This window comes from Polypterus senegalus, chromosome 9 (assembly GCF_016835505.1).
Source record: "Polypterus senegalus isolate Bchr_013 chromosome 9, ASM1683550v1, whole genome shotgun sequence".
Taxonomy (NCBI): domain Eukaryota; kingdom Metazoa; phylum Chordata; class Cladistia; order Polypteriformes; family Polypteridae; genus Polypterus; species Polypterus senegalus.
This window is the reverse complement of record NC_053162.1, coordinates 41,797,527-41,824,586: the sequence shown is the minus strand read 5'-3', so window position 1 is coordinate 41,824,586 and position 27,060 is coordinate 41,797,527. Positions and strand designations below refer to the sequence as shown.

General features: G+C 35.6%; 1 protein-coding gene across 5 annotated transcripts in view; it reads left to right on the top strand.

Annotated features, from left to right (window-relative positions):
• nup93 (nucleoporin 93) overlaps positions 1–27,060 on the top strand; it is an 84,120-nt gene that overhangs the window by 50,356 nt on the left and 6,704 nt on the right. For all 5 annotated transcript variants that reach the window (XM_039762986.1, XM_039762987.1, XM_039762985.1 and 2 more), the window contains 13 exons: positions 1,699–1,827; positions 2,445–2,519; positions 4,976–5,068; positions 5,156–5,295; positions 8,741–8,873; positions 10,469–10,626; positions 13,092–13,257; positions 14,530–14,623; positions 15,450–15,641; positions 17,440–17,566; positions 24,314–24,386; positions 24,630–24,674; positions 25,079–25,195. In XM_039762986.1, the coding sequence (XP_039618920.1) occupies positions 1,699–1,827; positions 2,445–2,519; positions 4,976–5,068; positions 5,156–5,295; positions 8,741–8,873; positions 10,469–10,626; positions 13,092–13,257; positions 14,530–14,623; positions 15,450–15,641; positions 17,440–17,566; positions 24,314–24,386; positions 24,630–24,674; positions 25,079–25,195 (1,542 nt within the window). The remainder of the gene's footprint in view (positions 1–1,698; positions 1,828–2,444; positions 2,520–4,975; positions 5,069–5,155; positions 5,296–8,740; positions 8,874–10,468; positions 10,627–13,091; positions 13,258–14,529; positions 14,624–15,449; positions 15,642–17,439; positions 17,567–24,313; positions 24,387–24,629; positions 24,675–25,078; positions 25,196–27,060) is intronic.

The following is a 27,060-nucleotide window of genomic DNA, read 5'->3' as shown; positions in this document are numbered from 1 at the left end:
GCACATGTTAGGGTTGCCCAGGCCAAACTGGTCTAAGGAGACGGTCAGATAAGCAATGCACAAAAAAAGAATTTCATGATGGCTTTTATAAAGCTTCGTCAAAAAAGGGATACAAGGATAAACTCTCCTGTAGCCAGGTCTAGTGGCCAGATGTCCTACAAAGCCTAGTCAGGCTTACTTCGAAGAAGCTACCATGTTGGTTCCCTATGGTGAAAAGTACAGTGTGTGTAAAGTGCAAAATGATGTTGCAAAGGAATGGATCTGGACATACTAGACTTCCCACTGGTGTTTGAACTCCCTACCTTGTAGTCAGAATTACTTGAGTTTATAGTATCTCTCTATTATAAAAAAAAAATCCTGGAAAGTAAAAGCAGGGCGACGATACGTGATCTTCTCGGAAGTTCTCGGAAGACGCATAAAAGACCCATGAGACGCAAACAATATCAAATAACACTCAGTCGTGTAAAGGCACGTAGTGCACACAGATCCGGTGCTCTCAGCACATATAAAGTGTATAAGGACAATGCGTTCTAGATGAAACGTCAACGAAAGAAGAAGAAAGAGTAGCGTGGAAAAAAGATACCCAAAAGCAATGGAGAGAAAAAAGGCAGATAGATTATGAAAGTAGTGGAATTCAAAAGGCTCAAACAAATGATGGCGTGATACACATGCAGAGAAAGGTAAAGAATATGAAAGCAGTAAAAATCGAAAGTATTGCAGCGTTCCAACCAGGTTGAAGCCTTTTTTGTTTTAAGTGACTGTTAGGTCCGATTGGAGGAGGGCGGTAGACACCACGGAAGACTAATGGCAGTGCGATGGCACTTCCTTAGCATGCGTTCAGACGCAAACCCCACTCCACCCCCCTGGACATTCTGAGCCGTATTATACGTCCTGAGACAGAGATTTAACCACGCCAGGGCCGGAAATAAAGGACAAATATTGTGTTTACAACTTCACGCAAGACAAGGCAATGAGACACCATATTAAAACAAGTCCACGGACATCTAACCTAGCAGTTGTTGGACTGCTGTTGGCAGACACGCTTCATGTGCTCCCAGCTCTTAAAACAATGACAAGAGACAAGCAAAACACGCAGCTCGCCAGCAGCAGAAAGCCTGCAGATGATCAGAATGCTACTCCTTAGTGTGCGTTCAGCCAAACTAACCCTCGCCCAACCCCTTCACAACGCGAGCGACAGAGATGCAAAGTGGCAATAGGACAGCTGCTGTACAGGCAGTGAGACAAGCAGAACAGGCTGCTCGCCAGCAGCAGAAAGACAGCAGGTGATCCAACGGCATCTCCTTAGTGTACGTTCAGCCGCACCCCCTTCACAACGCGAGCAGCATTATATGTCCTGCGAGAAAGAGATGTAACCACACCCAGGGCCGGAAATAAGTATTGTTTTAAAATAAAAGTGAAAATAATGCATGTGTAACAATTCCCATGAAACTAACAATCATTTTAAATTTTATTTCCGGTAAACCAAACCCGGGGGTGGGCGAGCGAAGCGAGCAGGAGGTGGGGTCCCCTAGTAATAATAAAGATCAGGCAACCAAAGTTGCATATTATATTGTATGTTGATCTTCATCCTTGTCTTACAACAGTCCTGTTATATGAACAGTTTTTAATTGTGAATTCTAAATGCTTAAAATAATAGAAAATACATGGCTTTTAACTATTTATTCATACTACTTCCAGACTTTTATGATGGCTGAGGAATTTCATCGTGAATCAATGCTGATGGAATGGGAGTTGGTTAAACAAAGAGTGTTGCATACTCTTCTAGCCCCAGGGGAAGATGCTCTGGACATCACACAGGAATCAGAGGTGACATATGGAAGTTTAATTTTTCATTCAACTCCATGGTAATCTACAAAACAATAGTATTCCAGCAAAACTAGAATCTCCTTTAGAGATTTTACATTATTCTCTCAAAGATAAGAAATAAGCAAGTCATTGATGAGTAATAACATAAACTGTGCTTTGATTTGTTGTTTATGTTTCAAAATGTAAATCTGACTAGTTTTTGAATTACTGAAGTAATTTGAGGTTTTTGTTTGAAAATTGTATGAGATAATCCAGGAAAAACATTCTGACACTCAATTTAAAATGAATGTTGTAACCATAAGAAGGAATCTTCTATGTTACAAAAGCAAAAAAGGCAAAGGCCATTCATTTCAGAATAGCATTGCATTTCAGGATTACATTAGGTAGGAGAACAGTCCTTAACAGTTCCACTCCACCACAAGGCCCATTCACTTACATACCCATATTCGCACAGGACCATGACTTGGTTCACTGCTTCAGTTTTGCTAAGCATTGTAAAGTTTAACAAAAGAACAACTACTGTAGTCTTAAGATGGTTTATTATATATTGGATTTTCTTTGTATTTTATTTATACTAATCTGTTGTCTGTATGTTTTTTTTTCCTTCCCCATTTAAGCCTAGTTTTATCAGCGATATAGGCCCACCAGGACGCAGCGCTTTGGATAATGTGGAAGTAGCCTATGGAAAACAGGTACTGTTTCTGCTGCTGTGGTTTGCCTATATACTGATTTCTACAGAAGAGTGTGTCTACAAACGTAGATGAATGATTTTGACAGAATATGAAAGATTGTTCTTTTAGTCGTACTACCTCATGCCTTATTTTTCGTTCTTTGTGATACCGATTTGCTCAGTTAGAATAATGCTATGATATATAAATCGTGAGTATTTCCTTACCTTCAATGGTTCATTTGTTACTAGTCAATAACCTTTAAAGGTCACCTGACTAGTAAATAGATATGAGTATGAAGAAGCTCTTGTATTTTAATAGTGAGATGCCTGTATTATATCAAAGGAATACATTTATATGTACATCTGCCAGGTGCTCCCCATCCAGTTTCCAAGGCTCAAGTCCTGTGTCTAGTTGTTCTTTTTAGGCATTTGATATTGTCTTCTCATGTCGGTGTGAGTTTTCCTCGAGGTACTCGTCTTTCCTCCCATACACCCATAGACACATTTGTTAAAATAAAGTATATCCCCCTAAAAGAATTTAAAGATATAACCAAAAAAGTTAAATACTCGAAGTAGTCATATATACATAAAAGTGAAAGCTTTAAGTATTTTTTCATAAATATTAATTTACATAATGTTATGTTAATTAAATGAGAGCACAGTTGTGAACATGTGATGTTAAACAAACCACCCAGACATATCCTGTTCATATTTTATAACATACATTGCTCAGTTTTTATATTATTTTCTGTCTGTCTAGAGGTCCTGTATGCATTGGGGAAATATCTAGAGTTCATGCCCATGTGTATGAATTTTCAGTTTAAAGATGAAAGTTAACTTAATGCAAATGTCCTTGCAACTTCACAGAAGCTTGGTTTGACCTATGTGGGGGCATATGTCGAACTTGGGTCTTTGGAGATTTTAATGTAGCAGAATCAAACAGTAGCCACCTTTCCATTAAATTAAGTCCAGTAAAATCTATCCATGAAGCTGTTTATTTTAATCTGCATTTTGTGGATATGTGTGAGACACATAGTCCCTAGCTGGTTCTTACTATGCAATGTTCCTTTGGCCTCCTTGTGTCTCTATGTTAAAATAATAAATTAATGGATGGATACATATTAATAATTCAAGCTGAAATATTGTTTGTGTTGTACTTATTTATTAATTTTTAATTATTTAAATTTCAATTTATAGTTATTTAATTTTAATTATAGTCCATAAAAAACCTCACACTGTTCCATTCCATCTGAACTAGTGTGGTGCTGAGGTGTCACCCATTGCATGACTGTACTTGGGTCCTAATCTGGGGATCCTGAGTTAATTTGTCATGTGGTGCATGCGGCAATGCGCTGTATAAGTGCGCGCTCCTAACCTCTCTCCCTCTCTCTGGATGAGTACAGACAGCATTAATTCAGTACAAATGTGGCTGTATGTTGATTTCAAGGTTTGGCAGTGTGCATAGTGCAATATGCAGTATATTATCAATTGTTTTTTCATAATTTAACAAAGAATTAATTTAAGGTTTATGGTAATGTGTTTTTACATTGTTCCTTTAGGTATAGACTTATAGAATTTAATTCAATTAATTAGTTTCCAAGCCTAATAATTGGTGTTTCCTCATCCTTATGAACTACTGTACATGTCTCATCTGCAGCCTTGTATCGGTTGTTAAATGCTTAATTTTAGAAGATAAAATTCTAAGATGTATTAATGTGTTTGAATTGTTTCCTGAATAATTCTGTGATTGACAAACCACTGAAAGTTTAATTGACTTTCAACGTTACCTTATATAGTAAGTCTACCACAGAGACTTAGAGGAATGAATATTTTGAGGTACAGCTTTAAATTTTGAAAAACAATGTATATCGGTGCATGCACCCCATCTTCTCCAAGTGACTACAATTATGGAGACACCTCAGATTCGGTGTCCAAAAATCAACACTTAAAATGAAAAGTGACCATTGCAGTCTGTTGTTTATTTTATCTAATTCACAACTCAATAGAACAAAATAAGAGAACTGAAAAAACAAGTCATTTGCAGGGGTCCATGATGATTTAAAAAAAAAAAAAAGAAAGTGTAATGCATATCAAAGTTGCATTAGAACTGTGCATAGAACAGTTTATATTTTTAGCAAATAAACTAGTAGATTGGTGTCCAAGACTGTAAATATCTACCACTCATCAATAAAAGTATTATAGTATGTGTTAGAAATAACACGAAAACAACAAGTGATAAAAAATCTCCGGTCTGTAGGAATTTTACTTTATAAATAAAAAGTTATTAGTTATTCTCTACTATTCAGTTGTCGTTTATTATTTTATTTGTTATACATTTATTTTATAATCAAATAATTTCACTAATTGTCTTCTCTGTGTAAAACATTTAAAGCCATTTTGTGTATGGATTTACAAATCCATGAAAAGAAATGTGCTTGATCAGTAATCTGCATGTATATGTCCTTTTTTGTTTTTCAGATTTATGTATATAATGAAAAAATTTTAAACAGTCGTCTTCCACCCAATTTAGTTGAATTATGTGCCTCAGTAGCAGAACGTTTGGATGATAAGGTATTTTGAATTTAAGAGAGCTTTCTTTTTTTAATCTATCTTTAGTCACAGACAATTGCTAATAATGCTTTCTTGCCATATTGCTAGAACATCACTGATCTGTGGGCTATGGTGAAACAAATGACTGAACTGCCTTTGGTATCAGCAACAGATACTCTTGACCGACGTACTCGTATAGACATGCAAATATTTTTTGTGAAGAAAGCGTTGCAGTTTCTGGAGCAAAGGTAAGGACTGGATAGATAGATGGATACATAGAGAGATAAATACATACACTTTGAGACCTAGGGGAAATTAAAAGAAAGTATTCTTGTTTATTAAATTACTAAATTTCATTGTGCACTTTCATAGTGAGCATTACCTTAAAAAGAATCGTAAATACTTAGAAATGAGTCTGCTGTTGCCTTCTAAGCATAGTCACATCTGAGACCTTTAAGCAATCATCAAGCATCTCCTTGCTAAAAGGAAGACCTCAGACCATATTATAGCAAAAAGTATAACAGACTTTCAATATAAACTGTTGTGAAAAATAATTTAAATTTTATAACACAGTCAAAGATGGCTTGAACGTGGAACACTACATTGTGATAAAAATTTACATTTATAAATGCATTTGCAACCTTAGATCATTGACTATTCATCTTCATAGCAGCCTAATCTTATGTTAAATGATTTTTAAAATGATGTTGATTTTTCCTGGCAGTGCAGTGGCATATGGCTGTCTCATATTTGAGTTTGACTATAACTAGTGATGCCAATATGTGTTCAAGTTAGTTTTATGGAATTATTTTTTAAAAATAATAAGTAAATGTTTTAAAATTTGTTCAATTGAAGCCTCAGTTAGATGCCTTCACTTGCGGTAAAATTAAATTGAATTGGAAGGTTAAAAAGCGAAAGAAATAAAATTCAATCAATTTTTTAATATCAATGTCTGAGCCATTGATCAGTTGTATGCTATATTTAAAGGCACATAAGTATGATTTATCTTCGCAGTCCTTAATATAAAGCTGGGAGCTCGACCTTCACTTGTCAGTACAAAAACAGAGACAGCAACATCAGTAACATCATCAATCTACCAAAACAAAATGAAAAGTTGCAGGTTCAAATAAATTTTAACACAGACCAAAGTTTAAACAATTTTTACATAAATATATTGCCAGTCTTCCTTTTATTATCGTCATTTCCTAAACTATTCACCAGAAGAAAATATTTAAACATATTCCTGCTTATCAATGTTACTACAGTAGTAATTTTTACCTGTTATTTTTGAAACTTTGTCATATAAGCTGAATTTGTTCAGTTACCACATTGACATGCTTTGTTATTTCATAACACTTGGAATTTTGTTTTAGATATGATACATCTGTTATCAAGCCTGCTTAGCCTTTTTTAGGGTAGCAGTGAGAGGAACCTATCCAGTGGTATCTAGAGCTAGACAGGAGCTGACCCTGGATGAAAGCCAGTCTATTGCAGTGCACGTTCACTCTCACTCAACTTAAGTTAATGTTCCTACGTAGTCTTAACGTGAATATCCACACTTCACGCAATGATATAAGAATGTGTGTCCCTCTAGTAAATAGAGCTGTTAGACAGTAAAGAAAAGTCTGCAAAACTGCTTGCCACTACTGACGTACAGTGCAAGTTAGTTAACTTATCAGTTTAGCAAAGAATGAAATCTAAAATTTATTCAGTGATTTGTACATTTAGTTGTTTCAAAAGGTAGGGTAACTAAATAAGTATCAATTTGAATGTTAGTACAAAGGCGATAGATGCAAGATACTTCTTAGTTTATCTGTACTTCTTGGTTTATTTATTAATATATTAAATAGAACTAGCCGACGCCCGGTGTAACAATAGGAACGGAAAACGGTAAGAAAGGAATTCAGAAATGAAGAAGAAATAAATACTTCTTGAAAGACACAGTGTGCATTTAGAATTTCAGGTCAAGCAGTATTACATGTGAAAGTGATAAATAAATCAGGCTTTCCGAATTTACGTACTATGGCCATGGCATCTTGATAGTTTTTTTGCATTTATCTTGGACTTCCTGGAAATGTGGAAGGTAATATGATCATTTTGCATACACAAACGTTGTTATTTTCAGTATTTGCTTGCAGTGCGTCTGATAGTTCAACGCACAGATCTTGTTGATGTAATCTGAGATAGTTGAGACGCACGCCCTCTGTTTTAAAATATGCATCTATGACGTACTGTTTGAATATTTTGCCGCTGGAGTGCAAAATATTAAAAGTATTCCTCATTGCTAATCTGTACGTGTAAAATTGGCATTGAGTAAGCCTTATTCGCTTGGCGGTTCTTTTATCGGGAACATGTTGTAAATCTTTGTGCCAGCCAATGTCTCCGTAAGGAAATAAAAGTGGGTAAACCATAGGATCGCAATTCATATTGAGCGTGGAAAGCTGTTTACAGGAGTTGCCTAAGGGATGGATGCAAATATCCCTTTCGGCAGGCGTTTCACCATCTTCTCCGATGAAAATCACTGCAACATCAATGTGACATGTCGGGGCATTGTATCGTTGTAAATCTTGCCTAGGGGTTTCCTTGAAAACCATTCGTACAGATGCTGTAGGATTGGACTGAGCGATTTAATGCATGTGTGTGTATGATTTAGCGAAGGGGTTGATGGTTCTGAGCATGGAATCTAGCTGGAGAAGTACATTTTCGCTGCATGCAGAATTTGCTTTATTTTGTAAGTGTACTTTAGTAGCCTGCGCTGTGTCAAAAGTTGTCAACTGTCCATATCCTGGTGAGGTAGAAGTGTTAGTGTATAGTGGAGAGATTTGGTGATAAATTTGCCCATGTATTTTAAAACAGTATTGTCCGTGGCCAGGAGGTTGAGTTATCTGTGCACCCATGGAAGCAAACGCTAGAGAAGAGTTGTATTCTCAAAATGTGTTCACGATAATTTTTAGCTTCTGATGTTTGCTGTGTAAGAAGCTGTTGTAAAGACACAGGTGGTTCCCGCAAGGGTGGTAAAGCTACTTTACCGTTGTGGCAGCACCTCGAGTACTTGTTGGATGTATTACGCTCAGCAGGCCAGTATAGTGCATGACATTGAAGACAACGAATAAGAATCAAGAAATGCCTTTTCGGCTGTGTATGGGCGGGACCGGTTTTAAAATGGAAGCATGACGAACCAGAAGAGAAATATATATAAGAGATTGTGTTCAAACTTTGTTTTTTGGTCTCTATTACATATTAAACTTATATCTAATTTTCTTTAAACTGCTTGTTTTTAAGTCTACACTCAAGGTTAAATATCATACAAACAATATTGTCTTATCATTAATTAATGCAAATGATCTTCCAAAAAAAAAAGTAATTAACTGTTGGAAAGTAACTTAAAAAAGAGAGAGCTACAGTGCTGAGTCTGTGTCATTTAAATAAAATGTTTATTTACACACTCCACAAAACAGAGAGAACTTGGCCAATGATAACTACTTTACAGGTGCTGAGAGATTGAATGGAATATGAAGACTTTGGTACAGTTAATAATGTTTTCCAAAATGATTGTTGTACTCTTCTCATTTTGCAGAGGTTTTAATTACATTTCCTCTGAGTTTGTGCCCATAGCTGTAATTCATGGAATTTGAGCAATGAGAAACGTACTTTCACAGGTTATAAGCTGTATTTCTTTTTTGTGCATTTCAGTTATAAAAACTACACTACAGTGATGGTGTTTGGAAATCTCCATCAGGCTCAGCTGGGAGGAATCCCAGGGACACTGCAACTTGTTCATGGTTTTCTCAACATCAAACTGCCAGGGTCACTTCCAGGCCTTCAGGTACTTGAGCATACTTAAGTATGTTATTGTCAAATAGTAAGCTTTAACCTTACCCAAAATGAATGCCTCATATTGATAATAAATTTGGCTATGACAGGAGGAATTTATGAATAGATAGTACTTTATTTGTCCCAAGAGGGAAACTTCGCTGTTAACCTGAGCCAGTGTTCAGGTTTGTGATAATGGCAGCTGATCATTAGTAGTTTTGAAATCCAGTTATACAATTTCTGGTGGCTACTTTCATTGACACAGCATATTCAAGATCAAATCTTATCCAGAATAAAATAGATGTGGTAATTAATCAGTAAGTTAAAAAACACAAACGTTTAACAGAGAACACAAAGCTTCTGGAAAGGGTTGCTGCCTATACAGTGCCCAGAAGTAATATGATTATTACATATAACATAGAGTTTGTAAATTACAGGGTTCTCTATAGGAGGTATTTTCTCCAAAAAAAAACAAATTATAAAATTAAAATTTAATCTCTCTTTTGCAATTTCATTTTCAAAGTGTATGTCTAGAATGCTGCAAAAATGAAAATAACCTCATTTATGATTTCATTTTCATAGTCTACATGCAAGAATGCTGCAAACATTAAAATTAAAATAACCCCATTTGCAATTTCATTTTTAAAGTCTACAAGAAGCACAAAGAATTGTGGGAACTCAAGGGTCCATGTACTTTTTGGTATTTGAAATTTCATTTTAGAAGCGAAAATGAAAGGAATTTTCAGATTTTGATTTTTGATTAAAGAATAAAATAAGGGAAAATAAAGTATTTTTTAATTCTATGGTAACAAATAGTCATAAACTTAAAATTACACATACTTTTCTGGATTTATTTGTGATTCATATAATGAATGTGTAATAGCTCAAAAACAACAACTGATGCATTTTCATTGTCTGAAACCGGTCGGTGGTACTTCTTCTGCGCAATTTTTGGCGACAAAAGAGATTTTTTTTTGTGCAAAAGAGAGATTGCTTTTTCATTTCATAATTTTCCTTTTTTTTTTTTATTTTTTTTTTTTGCAGAAAATACCTCCCTTAGGTTCTCAAGTGCACAATGAAGTGCAAGATTTAAGTATGCAGATGTTTTCTGTCATGTATTTTGTTGATTATTTAAAATAATTAGGTTTAGAGCATTAAGCAGTTTAGTAGCTCCATCATAGGTTTCAGCAGCAGAATAAGAGATAAGAACAACTGACTGAAGTTAAGATTTTGGAAAATAATTCAACAGTTGAAATGGAACTGTAGTAGAATGTAATGGAAATACACTCTATTAATGTGCAATATCCAAATAAAGGTATAAAAATACAGTTCAGAAAAGTAAAATTTCCATTTTTCATGATCTAAAAATTAAATTACTTTGATTAAGGAGACTGTCTCTTACAGACTTTTATTTTTTTTTGCAGACAGTAACTCCTTTCACACATATTATCTTTCTTAGGAAATCCACGTTTCAATTTTAAAGCTTGTGGCACTGACTTCAGTGGTGTGTAGTGTGCCTTTTAATTATTACTGAATTCTATTGCTATGCACATCCTCGGGAATCTGAATAGTATTGATTTTTAAGTGTTTATTATTTAATCTTTGTAGGATGGAGAAGTTGATGGGCATCCTGTCTGGGCCCTTATTTACTACTGTATGCGCTGTGGTGACCTGGTGGCAGCTATGCAAGTAGTCAACAAAGCCCATCATCAACTTGGCGAATTCAAAAACTGGTTTCAAGAGTACATTAACAGTAATGATAAAAGGTATAAAAGGCAAAATGTTTTTTAAGTTATCTGGAAATGTTATACATACACTCACCTAAAGGATTATTAGGAACACCATACTAATACGGTGTTTGACCCCCTTTCGCCTTCAGAACTGCCTTAATTCTACGTGGCATTGATTCAACAAGGTGCTGAAAGCATTCTTTAGAAATGTTGGCCCATATTGATAGGATAGCATCTTGCAGTTGATGGAGATTTTTGGGATGCACATCCAGGGCATGAAGCTCCCGTTCCACCACATCCCAAAGATGCTCTATTGGGTTGAGATCTGGTGACTGTGGGGGCCATTTTAGTACAGTGAACTCCTTGTCATGTTCAAGAAACCAATTTGAAATGATTCGAGCTTTTTGACATGGTGCATTATCCTGCTGGAAGTAGCCATCAGAGGGATGGGTACATGGTGGTCATGAAGGGATGGACATGGTCAGAAACAATGCTCAGGTAGCCCGTGGCATTTAAACGATGCCCAATTGGCACTAAGGGGCCTAAAGTGTGCCAAGAAAACATCCCCCACACCATTACACCACCACCACCAGCCTGCACAGTGGTAACAAGGCATGATGGATCCATGTTCTCATTCTGTTTACGCCAAATTCTGACTCTACCATTTGAATGACTCAACAGAAATCGAGACTCATCAGACCAGGCAACATTTTCCAGTCTTCAACTGTCCAATTTTGGTGAGCTCGTGCAAATTGTAACCTCTTTTTCCTATTTGTAGTGGAGATGAGTGGTACCCGGTGGGGTCTTCTGCTTTTGTAGCCCATCCGCCTCAAGGTTGTGCGTGTTGTGGCTTCACAAATGCTTTGCTGCATACCTCGGTTGTAACGAGTGGTTATTTCAGTTGCTCTTCTATCAGCTTAAATCAGTCGGCCCATTCTCCTCTGACCTCTAGCATCAACAAGGCATTTTCGCCCACATACTGGATGTTTTTCCCTTTTCACACCATTCTTTGTAAACCCTAGAAATGGTTGTGCGTGAAAATCCCAGTAACTGAGCAGATTGTGAAATACTCAGACCGGCCCGTCTGGCACCAACAACCATGCCACGCTCAAAATTGCTTAAATCACCTTTCTTTCTTATTCTGACATTCAGTTTGGAGTTCAGGAGATTGTCTTGACCAGGACCACACCCCTAAATGCATTGAAGCAACTGCCATGTGATTGGTTGATTAGATAATTGCATTAATGAGAAATTGAACAGGTGCTCCTAATAATCCTTTAGGTGAGTGTATTTAGTGTTATTTATTTTGAGATACACAAAGGTATTTTAATAGGTAATCAGCTATTATATTGTTCTAAAATGGCCTGTGTGGTTAACTACAGAAACTAGTGAGCAGAAGGAAAAAAATGTTGCTTTAATAATTGGTAGTGGAATGCTGAGGGGTAAATGTGAAAATTCAAAACCCATTAATAGTAGTATTCAAAATGGCAGCCTATTGCAGTAAGATACTATTAATAATTAGAGGGCTTCTGGATTTTCATCCTGATGACTCACTAGTACTTCAGGCTATGAGGAAAGCAGGACTCTTCAGGTCCTCCTGCAGCACCCATGGTACCCAGCAGGACTGTGATGTTGACTCCAAATCCCATAGTGTCTTGTGGGAGTCCGGGGCACTGCTACGCTGCAGGGAGGTCCCCATCTAGCATCTTGGGGGAGGCATACTTCCCTTCTCTGGGCATCCTGGCCGGGTTGAGCTGCCAGCTGTCCCTTACAACATGAAGCTTCGGAAGATGCCCATCAGCAAGTGATTGCTGTGCACTAAACTTCAAACTCCTTGCCACAATAGCCATGCACTGAATTTGACATTATGGGAAAAGTAGACGAAAATCATTTGACTGGAAATGTTAGTTGACAATACCAGAAAAGGTTGTGAAGAAGAGTCTATCAAGAAAACATGATACTACGGTTGGACTGCCTAAATGTTTCAACTATTACTGAAAAACACAAACCTAGGCTTCCTGAGCAGTGAATGAAAAAAAGACATTTGAATCTTTCTCTGTCTCAACAAGAAGAGTTTATGTATGGCCAGAGTTATAAAAAGTACTATGAAATGACACTTGAGTAAAAGTCAAACTTTTGCTGAGTTAAGAAGTATTTCAGTAAAAAAAAATACTTGGGTAAAAGTAAAAATGTATCTGCTTTCAAAAGTACTCAAGTACTAATAGCAAAAGTACATTTTATAATAATCAGAAGGTGAGTGAAATTTAACACAGATTGGGTTTATTATACTTCACTGAATTAAAGGTGCATTTTAAAAGCTTGCTTATTACATTAAATAGTAATACAACAATTTCAAAATTGTTATTTATCTTATAACAAAAATCCAACTTCATACACATATTTAATATTTGTATTAAAATGCTGCATTTTTAGTATATTTTTATGGTGTTTCAAGATTATTTATTATTTGTTTTTGTTTCATTTTATTCTTGATTATTTAGATTGACACCTGTAACAGAAAATAAACTTCGCCTACATTATAGACGTGCCCTGAGAAACAGTGGTGACCCCTATAAAAGAGCAGTATACTGCTTGATTGGCAAATGTGACATTGCTGATAACCACAGTGAAATTGCAGACAAAACCGAAGACTATCTGTGGCTTAAGGTAAAATTAATTTAAATATTTGTTTAGTAATAGCAAACTATTGGGAGCCAGTTACAGGTAAATCCAATTTCTTTAATATACATTGTTTATCAAATTGGCCTTTAAAGTTAAATTATCTCAAAACTACTGTTGATGTATAATGAGGGTTTTGATTTAGTAAGTACTCTGTAGCCCTTAATATTCCCCCTTATACTTTCAAGCAGCCCAGTAATCTAAAGTTTAATTTTCTAGTTCACTTCCTCAAAATCTTTCATGTTAGCATTATTTTGTGATTCTAAATCAACTCCCTAGGTACCTGTGTGCCCAGTGATAGACTCTGCCCTATGTTTCTGCCTTTCACCTAATTGCTATTGGGATACATGGAACCTTATTTATTGTTTTGTTGTAGATGTTTTTTTTCCTGAGATTATTACTGTGAAAGTGCCACCCAATATGTGGTTATCACTTTATAAGTGCTTCAATTCATCTCCTAATTTCAGTTAACAGGTCATTTCAAAGCTTTTTGCTTAAAGACAAATATGGGCACATTTATGCAAGTTCCAAATCAATGATCAGACAGATTACTTTAAACATTGCAAAATAAGTGTTTAAATTTTACTTAAGAATGTTTACCTACAAAAGTAAATTAATTTATGATGATTGGTTTATTCTAGTCACCCCATTTTTAAGTTGTTGTTTGAACCTATAAAGAAAGTGTTTTTTTATATTCTTTAAAATAATGCTATCTGAACCATAATGTAACACAGATTTTAGCATGAGTGATGAAAGTGCAGGCCTTTGTCCATGGATAAATAACACAACATATGTCTGCTTACAAATTCGTAGTAGCAAGTGTACTAAAGCATGTGAAGTCGCTGACAAAAATAATCAGTTTTTAATATTATTATAGGTTAGTAAGCACACGCTGTGGCAACCCCTAACGGGAGCAGCCGAAAGAAGAAGAAGAAGAAGAAGTGAGCACAATAACATAACTCTTCTCTGCTTTGCAGATATGTGAGAGTAAAGCCATGATAGTGCTTCAGATATTTCACAAGCTCCAGAATAAGCAAATAATGCTCCCATAATGTTACTCTGGTTCAATTGCCCACAAGAAAAGAGAAATATGTTTTTGTTAACAGAACTAGTATACAGTACTTATTTTTTGGGAGGAGTCCTTTTATCTCTACATGTTTTCACAAACATCTGAAGTCAATGGCTGGAAAGCTGAATATAATTAGTCATCTGCACATTCCCACTTTTACGACTATAAATACAAATATTGTTTGCTTTCAGTTACACCAAGTTTGTTTTGAGGAAGAAGGTAGTGCTTCTCCACAGGACAGACAAACATTACCCCAACTCCAAAAGCAGCTTCTTGAAGACTATGGTAAGTTTATACAGTAATGTGGAAACATTAAAGTGTTTTTTTGTGTTTACACTGGAGGAATATAATTCGTTTTTACACAATTTTGTACAACCTTGATCACATAAAAAAAGATTTAAAAAGTGTAAATTGTAATATAAAAATGAAAAAGAGCTAAGTGAACCATAACTATAGGCATTTACCATTATAACTGTTGTAAAAGGATAGCACATTTGGTATTTAATGATGCTTTGCAAGAACTGTAAATATGATCCTTATCAATATGGAGCCTGTGAATGATGACATGTCTGTGTGTTACACTGGTAATTCTATGTACAGTGTCTCTGCAATAATATTTGAAGTCAATATGGCTATATACACAGCCAGGCATGCATCACTACTGAGACCCAATGAATACCACCCTGATATTAAAGGTAATATTTTGTATTTTGCCTGATATGCACCCTTTTCTCTCAAGTTCAAACTGCTTGTGGATAAAGCAAAATAATAGTCTCTGTGGTGTTAAACCTTAAATTAACATTGTGAATCAAGGTGATCTGTATTTTCTGTGGAACATAATGCATCTTGTTTATTGTTAGTGTTTGTGTTAAGTAGAGACAATCCAGTCACCCACATTCTATTTAGAAAAACATTCTTTAACATGTTGCAGACTCTTCTGTAGGTTCCTTCACCCTTGGTACTGAAGCTATGGTTTGATCAGGCTCTGCCTATGAGTCATAGTATAACTTTTTTTTACAAGTTAAAAATGGCTGTTATATAAAATTAATAGGATAAGAAGGATGAAAAATGTACATTCCTTTTCATTTTAATTATGTTTGTCCTTGTGCAGGTGAGACTCACTTCGCTGCTAGTCAGCACCCTTTTCTTTATTTCCAAGTGCTGTTCTTGACTGCCCAATTTGAAGCTGCCATTGCATTTCTCTTCCGCATTGAGCGTCTCCGTAGCCATGCTGTCCATGTTGCTCTTGTGCTATATGAGCTCAAGCTCCTGTTGAAATCCTCTGGTCAGAGTGCTCAGCTCTGTAAGTATTGTAAACAATTTATTTATCATTCTTTCAGTTTAATAAGTGACAAGATAGTATGTAAAAATGTAAACATTACAGGAGCTTTTCCTTTTTCGACTTAGGCAATTAATAAAGAGAATTATAATAGCTAAGAAAAGTAAATTAATTTGATTTGTTGTTTGGAAAAATGAGGGCTCCAAATATCTCTTCTTTTCACTTCTTAAGTGACAAAATATGATCTTACTTTATACTTTTATCCCATGCTCATACTACTCTATATATGAAAAATGCATTTTTGTTTCTAGCCCCCTTATATTTCACCAATATCCAAGCACATTCCTGGCCATTTAGCTGTAAAAATTGTAATGAATTTAATGTGTTAATGCCTATATGACATAACAACATATTATTTTTGAAATCTGCTTAATCCAGTTCATGTTCACTAGGGAGCTTTAGAATATCCTGGCAGCACTAGGCAAAGGAAAGGTGTCACAGTGCCAATGTTGCACTGTCAGACAAACTAGCTTGAACATTTTTGGGAAGTTGGACGGAAACCTGGAGTACTGGTACGACAACCCACACAGGCAATAAATGGGCAAAGAATCCCAGCCTGTGAAAGAGCAACTCTGACCACTGTGCCACAGTGATGTCTCTCAGTGCCTATGGGAGTTTTGAAACTCTTAATTTAGCCCTTCAAGCTTTTTTGGCAGCACACTAAAGAAATTTAATTTCCTAGTTTTATAAAACAGAACATTCAGTGTAATTTAGTCCAGAGATACAGCTAATTGCTTTTGCTAGTAACCTTCATAAACAGCCAGGTCTGTTATGATAAAGTGACCTGAACTACGTGGCATACTCCAAATACTGTAGAGTTTTACTAGTAAATTACAAAGCTTGAACAATGGTTTTCATTACTATGCATTTTTCATGTTTTTCTACATTTTTACTATCCTTTATATTCATTTTGCACAGTTATATAGTATAGATGCATCAACAACTACATATATAGAATTGGCTTCTTAAAGCTGGCTTTATCCAAACTTGTACTTAGAATTTATTTATGAAGTGCAAAGGTAACTGGCAGTAGATAAACTGAGTATAATAATGATTACAGAGGAAGTGGAAGCTTTTAGATATAGTTACCGGTATACTGCACCCAGTCTTCAATAACTGAACAAAGGCACAAAAGTCAAAACATAAGATCCTTAAGTAATGTGATGGAATATTTGTGGTGTCAGGCATACTACAGGGTGGTCCAGATCTAATTATGCAGATGCAGATCATTTGGATGACTTTGATTTATAATGGAACGATTCCAGTTCGGCGCTAAGACAATTCTTCATGTCATCAGTTCGCACACTTCTCGATGGTCCGGAATTTTTTGGGTGATTTTCTATGCAATAAACTTAATAAGTTTTAGCATAATTAGATCTGGACCACCCTCTCTCTCTCTCTCTCTCTCTCTCTCTCTCTCTCTCTCTCTCTCTCTATATATATATATATATATATATATATATATATATATATATATATATATATATATATATATATATATATATATATATATATATATTAACTTTGCTGTTTTGATATTTACATTTTGATGTAACAGTTGATTAATAGGGACTACAGTTTCTAGTCTTATTTTAAAACAATTCTATCTTTAGTTGAGGTAATTCATTCATACTCACTTAATATCACATGGGAAAGCATGCTATTTAGGTTAAATTAAATCTTTATTGGGGCTTGTGTTTCTTTTGGTTTGGTTAGCTTTTGGTTTGTAGTTTTTGTATACTTATTGATGTTTTATCCACAGTAAGCCAAGAACCTGGTGATCCCCCCATGATACGACGACTGAATTTCATCCGATTACTCATGTTGTACACACGCAAATTTGAATCAACTGACCCCAGAGAAGCACTACAGTACTTTTTTTTCCTTCGGTAATTTTTTTCCATATACACACAAAGGTGTTTTATTTATTTTTTTTAATGTTTGTTTTTATATATGTATTTATATATAATTTATGCGTGTGTGTGTAGGTATACAGTGTCTTTACAAAGAATTGAGACATAATCACATTTTTACATTTTGCAGTGTTTCAGCCTGGTGCTAAAATTATTTAAATACATTTTTCTGACATATTAGGCCACAGTGAATACCCTAAAATGATAAAGCAAAAACAGGATTTTAGAAATATTTACAAATTTATTAGAAATAAACTGGTTTGAATACTTTCTGAATCCTTTGTAGTACTAGGGGGCTCTGCTCGCTTTGCTCACCCATCCCTGGGTTTGGTTAACCGGATATACAATTTTAAGAGATTGCATTGAATTTTGATTCCATGTTGGACTTGCATCATGACAACGTAATGTATAGCTGCCTGTGAGTGAATATCGTTTTTTTTCTCTCTAATAAATAAAACTAAGTTTTTCGAATGTTTATCCATGCTCTTTCGTCATTGACGTGTCATCTAAAATTATTGTCCTGATAAAATTTATAAGAGCTGAGAGCGCAGGAAGAGTGTCTGCCAAAAGCATTCACACGACTAAGAGCTGAGAGCGCAGGAACTGTATCTGACAAAAGCATTCACACAACTGAAGTTAGATGATCGTGGTCTTGTTTGAAAAAAGTTGTAAGTAGGGCGTGACTTGAGAGTCTCATGTTAAAGTCTCAGTCTCACGGGACTTCAAACCACGCCAACGTTTTTTGAATCTTTTAAGTTCTCGCTGGCAACACGAATTAGATGATCTACAAGTCTCTGACTTAAAGTTTAAATCCAAACAATGTATTCAATCTCTCTTCACTGTTCCATTATTTTCACTGAGTAATAATTTCTGTTTGTTTGTGCTAATGTGATCTTTACTATCCTTTTTTTGAGACATTCGTACTTCCATTATCTCTACCCTGTGTACCGCACCAACATTTTTGAATTCTGATGTTCTATTTTTTCATCTACTCTTTGTCCTCTATTTCCAGGCCCTGTGCGTGGACTCGTCTTGTGGGATGTACAAGTGTCTCCCAAAAGAAAATCATATATTGTCTTCTTCTAAGATTTTTTTTTTATAAGAGAGATATAATACATATACAGTGGGTACGGAAAGTATTCAGACCCCCTTCAATTTTTCACTCTTTGTTATATTGCAGCCATTTGCTAAAATCATTTAAATAAATTTTTTCCTTCATTAATGTACACACAGCACCCCATATTGAAAGACAAAAAAATATTTTTTGAAATTGTTGCAGATTAAAAAAGAAAAACTGAAATATCACATGGTCCTAAGTATTCAGACCCTTTGCTCAGTATTTAGTAGAAGCACCCTTTTGAGCTAATACAGCCATGAGTCTTCTTGGGAAAGATGCAACAAGTTTTTCACACCTGGATTTGGGGATCCTCTGCCATTCCTCCTTGCAGATCCTCTCCAGTTCTGTCAGGTTGGATGGTAAACGTTGGTGGACAGCCATTTTAGGTCTCTCCAGAGATGCTCAATTGGGTTTAAGTCAGGGCTCTGGCTGGGCCATTCAAGAACAGCCACAGAGTTGTTGTGAAGCCACTCCTTCGTTATTTTAGCTGTGTGCTTAGGGTCATTGTCTTGTTGGAAGGTAAACCTTCGGCCCAGTCTGAGGTCCTTAGCACTCTGGAGAAGGTTTTTGTCCAGGATATCCCTGTACTTGGCTGCATTCATCTTTCCCTCGATTGCAACCAGTCGTCCTGTCCCTGCAGCTGAAAAACACCCCGACAGCATGATGCTGCCACCGCCATGCTTCACTGTGGGGACTGTATTGGACAAGTGATGAGCAGTGCCTGGTTGTCTCCACACATACCGCTTAGAATTAAGGCCAAAAGTTCTATCTTGGTCTCATCAGACCAGAGAATCTTATTTCTCACCATCTCAGAGTCCTTCAGGTGTCTTTTAGCAAACTCCATGCGGGCTGTCATGTGTCTTGCACTGAGGAGAGGCTTCCGACAGGCCACTCTGCCATAAAGCCCTGACTGGTGGAGGGCTGCAGTGATGGTTGACTTTCTACAACTTTCTCCCATCTCCTGACTGCATCTCTGGAGCTCAGCCAAAGTGATCTTTGGGTTCTTCTTTACCTCTCTCACCAAGGCTCTTCTCCCCCGGTAGCTCAGCTTGGCCGGACGGCCAGCTCTAGGAAGGGTTCTGGTCGTCCCAAACATCTTCCATTTATGGATTATGAAGGCCACTGTGCTCTTGGGAACCTTAAGTGCAGCAGAAATTTTTTTGTAACTTTGGCCAGATGTGCCTTGCCACAATTCTGTCGCTGAGCTCTTCAGGCAGTTCCTTTGACCTCATGATTCTCATTTGCTCTGACATGCATTGTGAGCTGTAAGGTCTTATATAGACAGGTGTGTGGCTTTCCTAATCAAGTCCAATCAGTATAATCAAACACAGCTGGACTCAAATGAAGGTGATCTCAAGGATGATCAGAAGAAATGGAAAGCACCCGAGTTAAATATATAAGTGTCACAGCAAAGGGTCTGAATACTTAGGACCATGTGATATTTCAGTTTTCTTTTTAATAAATCTGCAACAATTTCAAAAATTCTTTTTTGTCTGTCAATATGGGGTGCTGTGTGTACATTAATGAGGGAAAAAATTAATTTAAATGATTTTAGCAAATGGCTGCAATATAACAAAGTGAAAAATTGAAGGGGGTCTGAATACTTTCCATACCCACTGTATAGTGCACACATTCATAAATGAATATAAATCATCTGTGGTAATTTTACAGGCTACTTTCTATCTTTAGAATTTATGATCGGTGCGCAACATTCCTTTCTTAAGTTACTGTTTTGTGGCTTTCGATAGCTTAGTTGTGATTTAGAACACATAATGTCTGCAGTTTTTTCCTGTGTTGTCCCTTCCTTCATCCTTCTTCCATGGTATAGCCAACTGTATGCATGTTTTCTTCATTCTGACCTCATTCCATCTGTTTCAAAATATTTGCAGCTAAGAAGTGCATAGAGGCTGCATTGCTTTTTCTGCAAAGACTTACAGATCATTATAATTGGCCCCTCTTGTGCTTTGCTGACACTGTGCATCCTGTGATAGCCAAAAAGATCATACTACTAATTATTCTATAATGGACAATTGCTGAACAAGGGAATTATATATGAAGAGATTAAACTGTGAAAGTCACATGCAGGGATATTCCACCTGAGGAAAAAAAGTACTATATTAGTCAGGTGGCCATAATACAATCTTAGATATTAACATTATGTAGGTATTTTTTTGGCCAAGCTTATAAATCTGTTTCTGTGCTGTATTACATTACTGCAGTAGATTTATATATCTGTTTTGGTTAAATTGCGTTGTATAATTTAGATATTTTTTAGTTTGTGCCCTCACTATCATTTGTCTAATACCATACCTTGTATTTTCAAATAATAGCATAGAATAATCTTTAAGATTATTAATAGTTGAAGTAAGAATGTTGATAAGGAAAACAAGAAAAACCTTTAATTGCAGATTTCACTGTATGTTTTCAGTATTAAAAATCTTCGATGACAGAAGCCTATCATGGATTCAGAGTTTCATCACTGAAACAGTTGATACCATATCCCTTACCACCAAAACGCAAGAATGGGGTACAGCACCTAAGAAGCAATCATTCAAAGGCACTGAAATAGCCAAAATGATAGTAGTGGTTAAGCATGTCCAGTTAGTTGAGAACAGTGACAAAAACCTTAAAAAATCCTTATAAGGTAACACTTAGTTTTCACTTAAAAATTAAGTTTTACTCTTGTAGGTGGTTGAGGATTCTTCTAGGTGAGCAAGGTGAAACAGCATGATAACAGTATAGTGTAGATTCTCACATCAGAATTCCATATGCCTCTTACTTGAAATGGAGCTGTTGACAACCTTTTGTGTTGATCCCAAGACAGTTTGATAAATATAAGATTGTATGCCAGGGAGGGTGGCTTAACCACACCTAAAACATGTGTCTTAGGCATCCCTAATCTAAAGGGCTATCTCAGTGGGATACGATATGCCAGGGAAGAATATATCAAGTCTGCTACAAAAGAGAAGCTGACATGTTTTTTTTTTTTATCTTTAAAATTAGCTTAGGTTAAAACAAATATATTAGTGTTAATGGAGTTTTGTGTTTGGTTTTAATGATGTTAATAATAAAAATAATTCTTTACATTTATATAGCACTTTTCTCACTATTCAAAGCACTTTCCATGCAGGGAGTACCCAGGACACGAACCCATGATCTCCTTACTGTGAGGCCACTGTACGTCCTGCGAGGATGTTTACTTAATAGACTCGGCTCAAAATATTTTGACCATCCTGCTCCAAATTAACATTATTCTGGACAAAAATTTTTAATTACCTCTCAGACAGTCTTGGACTCACAATCCCTCCTAACCCATTAACAGCTGTGTTTGGGGTTCTTCCAGAGGGTCTTAAAGTGGAGAAAGACAAACAAACTGTGATTGCATTCACTACACTGTTGGCACGCAGACTTATTCTGATAAACTGGAAGAACCCAAACTCTCCTCTTTTAAGTCAGTGGGAAACTGATGTGTTATATTATTTAAAATTGGAAAAAATCAAATACTCAGTTAGAGGATCTGTGCAGACTTTTTTCAAAACATGGCAGGATCTAATCAGTAATATTTTGAAATGATTTCATAAAGCACATAGAATTTGTTGATTTAGGTATTTTTAAAAGCCTTAAATTTTACACCGTTTGGCTTGCTCTCTCTCTCAAGGGTGGGGATCGATCTGTTCTTAGCATAATTCTTTTTTTTTGTAAAAACTTGATTGCTATGTATTGATTGTAATAAAATTAATAAATAAATAAATAAAAAAAAAATATTTTGACCATCCCTTACATAATGTTACCAAAAATAATCTTACATGTATATATAATACACATTGAATTAATGATAGATAGATAGATAGATAGATAGATAGATAGATACTTTATTAATCCCAGGGGGAAATTCACATTTATAATGAGTGTGAGTCAGTAATTTAAAGGACCATGTCATTACTGGAAAAAAAAATCCACATCTCAGATTGTATATCCTAGTAAACTGCAAGAGGTACAGTGGTGAGTAAAAATGTCGATTAAAGGATTTGTGTTCTGCTACATCTTAAAATTAAGATTTGTCTGTTTTATTTTTTATTTGAATGATGCTTCTAGGCTAATTTTAAGCCATGCAGATATACTGGGTCAAAAACAAAGTTTGCGTATCTCAGTAGGTCATTCCATTCGCTTGGCCAAATGCCGTTTCTGTATCCAGGGCTAATAAAATCTCAGGGGCACTGATACATCTGGTGTATATTTTATGTTAAAAATACATCAAAGATTAGGTACTAATTATGTTTCTTCGACAAACCCAGTTTGACTATGTGAAATAAAACAGCACAGTGTTTTATATTTGGTTTATGAGATCTTTGGCCAGAATTTTGCTATTGGTGTACAATGAGATATGGAATTTAAATGAGAAAGACTGATCTGGATCCTGGTCTGACATTGTAGATGGGGACTCCATCCATCCATTATCCAACCCACTACATCCTAACTACAGGGTTACGGGGGTCTGCTGGAGCCAATCCCAGCCAACACAGGGCGCAAGGCAGGAAACAAACCCTGGGCAGGACGCCAGCCCATCAGAGGTTGCACATACACACACACACACACACACACACACACTAGGGACAATTTAGGATCCCCAGTCCACCTAACCTGCATGTCTTTGGACTGTGGGAGGAAACCCACGCAGACATGGGGAGAACATGCAAACTCCATGCAGGGAGGACCTTAGCCAGGGACTCCTTCTCTGTAATTCCAGGAAGCTAGCTAACATTAACAGAATTACTTTAAGAAATTTACAAAATGTGCAATATTTCTAAATCTTGACTGTAACAACACACAACTAATACAATTTATAGGAATAATGTACATCTATCTTATGTGCATATAGCATATTTAGAACCTTGCAGATATGTTTCTGCCAAGGAGTAACCAAAAACAATTGCCTTCATAAACTCACGGTAAACTGCCTTTAGATGTTATGTTTTTAGATATCAATTCAGTAGCTATACAGAATAAATACAAATGATTTTGAACCCTAGCCTGATGAGAATTAGAATTTTCTTCTGCACCTGTGTGGATTTTCCTCGATACTCTGGTTTTCTTTCTTCAATTGTGAGATCTGTGTGCTGGGATGACTAGAAACTCCAAATTAGCCTAGTTTGAGTTCACCCTGTATTGAATTACATCTAGGGTTGGTTCCTACCTTTCATCATGAGCTGATAAGCCTAAAGTTTGGATTTAGCCTGTTCAGGGTGATGATAAAATGGATGGAAGAGAAATAATAAATGTATTTCAAATGTATTCGGCCTATTCATAGTAAAAGCAATCCTTTACAAAGCCACTGCTTATCACTGCAGTGTAGAACACTTGGCAGTTAACATTAGCATTCCCACAAAAGTCTTTTCTAAAAAAATAATAAACTAAATTAAGTACTCTATCATTTGTAGTAGTTTAAATTATTTTACATAATTAAGTTTTATTTTATAAATTTCATTGGACTAAAAAGTTGTTCATGTTCTCCTGTAAGGCCTCAGTGTAACCTCAGAGTTTTTGGTAGGTGATCCTTGACTCAAAATGGTTGATTTATTTATTCCTTTTTCTTTTGCTCTTTCTAGAAATGAGAAAGACAGCCAAGGGGAGAGCATGTTCATGCGCTGTGTCAGCGAGCTCGTCATTGAGAGCAAAGAGGTACATATCCAGATTTGAAAGCTTTTTGCATTTTTTATGAACTAGCTTTACCTGATTAAGAATAGTTGCACTAGTGTTTTAGTTTATTTCCATTATGTTATATGGAAGATGTAATCATATGGTACGGTGGTACCTGGAATCAAAACTCCATATGCACATTGTGTTGTATATAAAGTGTCACAATATGTTTAAAAAATATTTGTCATATATGCATTTTTTTTATCCATATATATCTTTTTGCAGTTTGATATGCTTCTTGGACGATTAGAAAAGGATGGGACCAGAAAGGTACAATCATTTTATCATCACTAACTTAAAGAATGTTCCGCAAATTAATATATATTCTACAATACATATAGTTTTGTATTTATAGGCTACTTTACATTGGTCTACTTTTTTCTTAACAATTATAGAAGATGTGCATTATAATTATAGCAAGTAATTTGATAAACTTAAATATGCACAATATTAATGCTGAATGATGCAATTGGATAATACTGCAATTCTACATTTTTATAGCTTGAAAAAAATACGAAAGTTTAATTTGTGTAGTATAGTTAATAAATGAAAAGGTTTGATTTGAGTTGTTAAAATATTTTAATTATTTTATAGCCTCCAGTTTTTAGCTGAAATTTTGTATGTTGTATGGTGTGTAATACTAGTTTATCCTCTTTTCCTGTTTTCTTTATTAGTCTGGTGTCATTGATAAGTTTGTTGGTGACACAAAAGCTATCACATACAAAGTAGCACAAGAAGCAGAAAACAAAGGGATATTTGAAGAAGCTGTAAAACTGTACGACCTTGCAAAGGTAAAGTTCTTATTTTGATTGTGAGACAAGGTTTACAGTCTTATTCAAAAGATACTTTTATTAGACTTTGGGGGAAAAATGCAAAATTGGTCCAGTATGGGCACGTATGTCATGGTTTCCCCGAAATGTACTGCTGTTTAATTCAAGATTAGTTTATGCCTTATGTCAGTTGCTTCCTGTAACTGTGTACAGAATAAATTGGATTTATAAACTTGATGGGTGGATTAACAAACCAATTATTAGATCAGGCTCACATGGGTCAGACATTTCAGTACTGTAATATATGGATATTTCAAAAGGATTTTTTTTTATATACAAGTTTTTAAGGTTAGAAGACTTTCACATGAGCATTTTTAGTCTCTGATACTTTTTTCATTTAAGAAGTACCTGCTTCTGATTAGCTGTCATTATATTATATATTCCATTAATATTTATGAAGAAAGTAGCAAGACTACAAAACCAGATCAATTATGGATTTTGTGTAAATAAAAGAAAATCACAGAGTAAAAATGACTATATTGCATATTTAAATGACATTTATAAAACATTTGTGGAGAGCAAATGTAGGTGCTTGACTTTAGTTTTGGATATATTTCTGATTAATGAGTTTGATGCGTAGAATCATAAAGTCAAAAAATAAAAACTTAAAATTTCCACAATATTAGGTGAATACAGAAAATGTATTCTAAACATCATAGAGTATTTGACTAAATTTACATTTGATTACAGCTCATTAGGATTCAGCCTTTAGGAAAACAAAAACAGGTAAAAGGGAGAGGCAAACAGCACATCATTATTTCCCTCTAAACCTATCTAGGAAAACTAATACAAGGCCTTTAAGGTAATCTGTAAAGGTGTACTTCATCTCTTCATCCCTCCAAACTTCCTGCCTACAAAAAAGGTAAAAATGGAAGAGCAGTGAAAAATGCAAAAAAACAAAAATGTAAAAGATAAGCAGAAGGACATAGCAAGAACAAAAGACACACTGCAAAGAATGTCCTAAACATTCCACTAAAATCTGTAAAAAGCAGACTGCTCACCTTCGGCATATCACCTCTTTTAAACGCGGGGTAACCACAAGCACTGCAGAGCAGCTGCCTTCACAAATTCACACATCATACATACAACCCATGCAGACAGATATTTATAACAGCTGCAGTAACACAAGCAAATATGGGTGGCAGCCAGCAAATGTTAGCAGTGCACAATGATTAAAATAAATAAATAAATAAACACAATAAACTAATAAAGCCATCTCGGAACATTTAAGGATAAGGGTTAATGAATGACTACAAGGGAAAATTAAAGCTGTGGCTGAGTTTTTTTTAGCACTGAATGATGAACAAGGCTTCAGAAATATGCAGTACTTCCCTGAGACACCAGAGGGCAGGCTTCATAGATGTTAACACAGATGTTAAGTCTCCTGTAGTATCCTGAGTGAGCGCAGGCTGGAATAACAAAGTTGGGAACATCTTCTGGCTGCTTTAGGGCCCATGGTCCCAGGAAGAATTTTATAAATATAATTAAACACAGTTACTCCAGCAGCATATAGTTAGGAGTGTTCTGCTAGGGAATGCGGAGCAAATGTTGTCCTGTACCACAACCTCAGATGAATTCAAGGGTTAGCAACAGACAAAAGGTGAAGGTGTAGTGTGCTTATGTATGCTGAGAAGAGTGGCTGATCCATACCACCAGGGTTAAGTATTAATAAGTATTGAATGCATCGTTTTTCTCAGTAAATATATTTCTAATGGGGCTACTGACATGAAATTTTCACCAGATGTCAGTAACAACCCAAGTAATCCACAAATACAAAGAAGTCAAAACAAAAAAGTCCTTAAATTGTGTGTAATAAAGTGTAATGG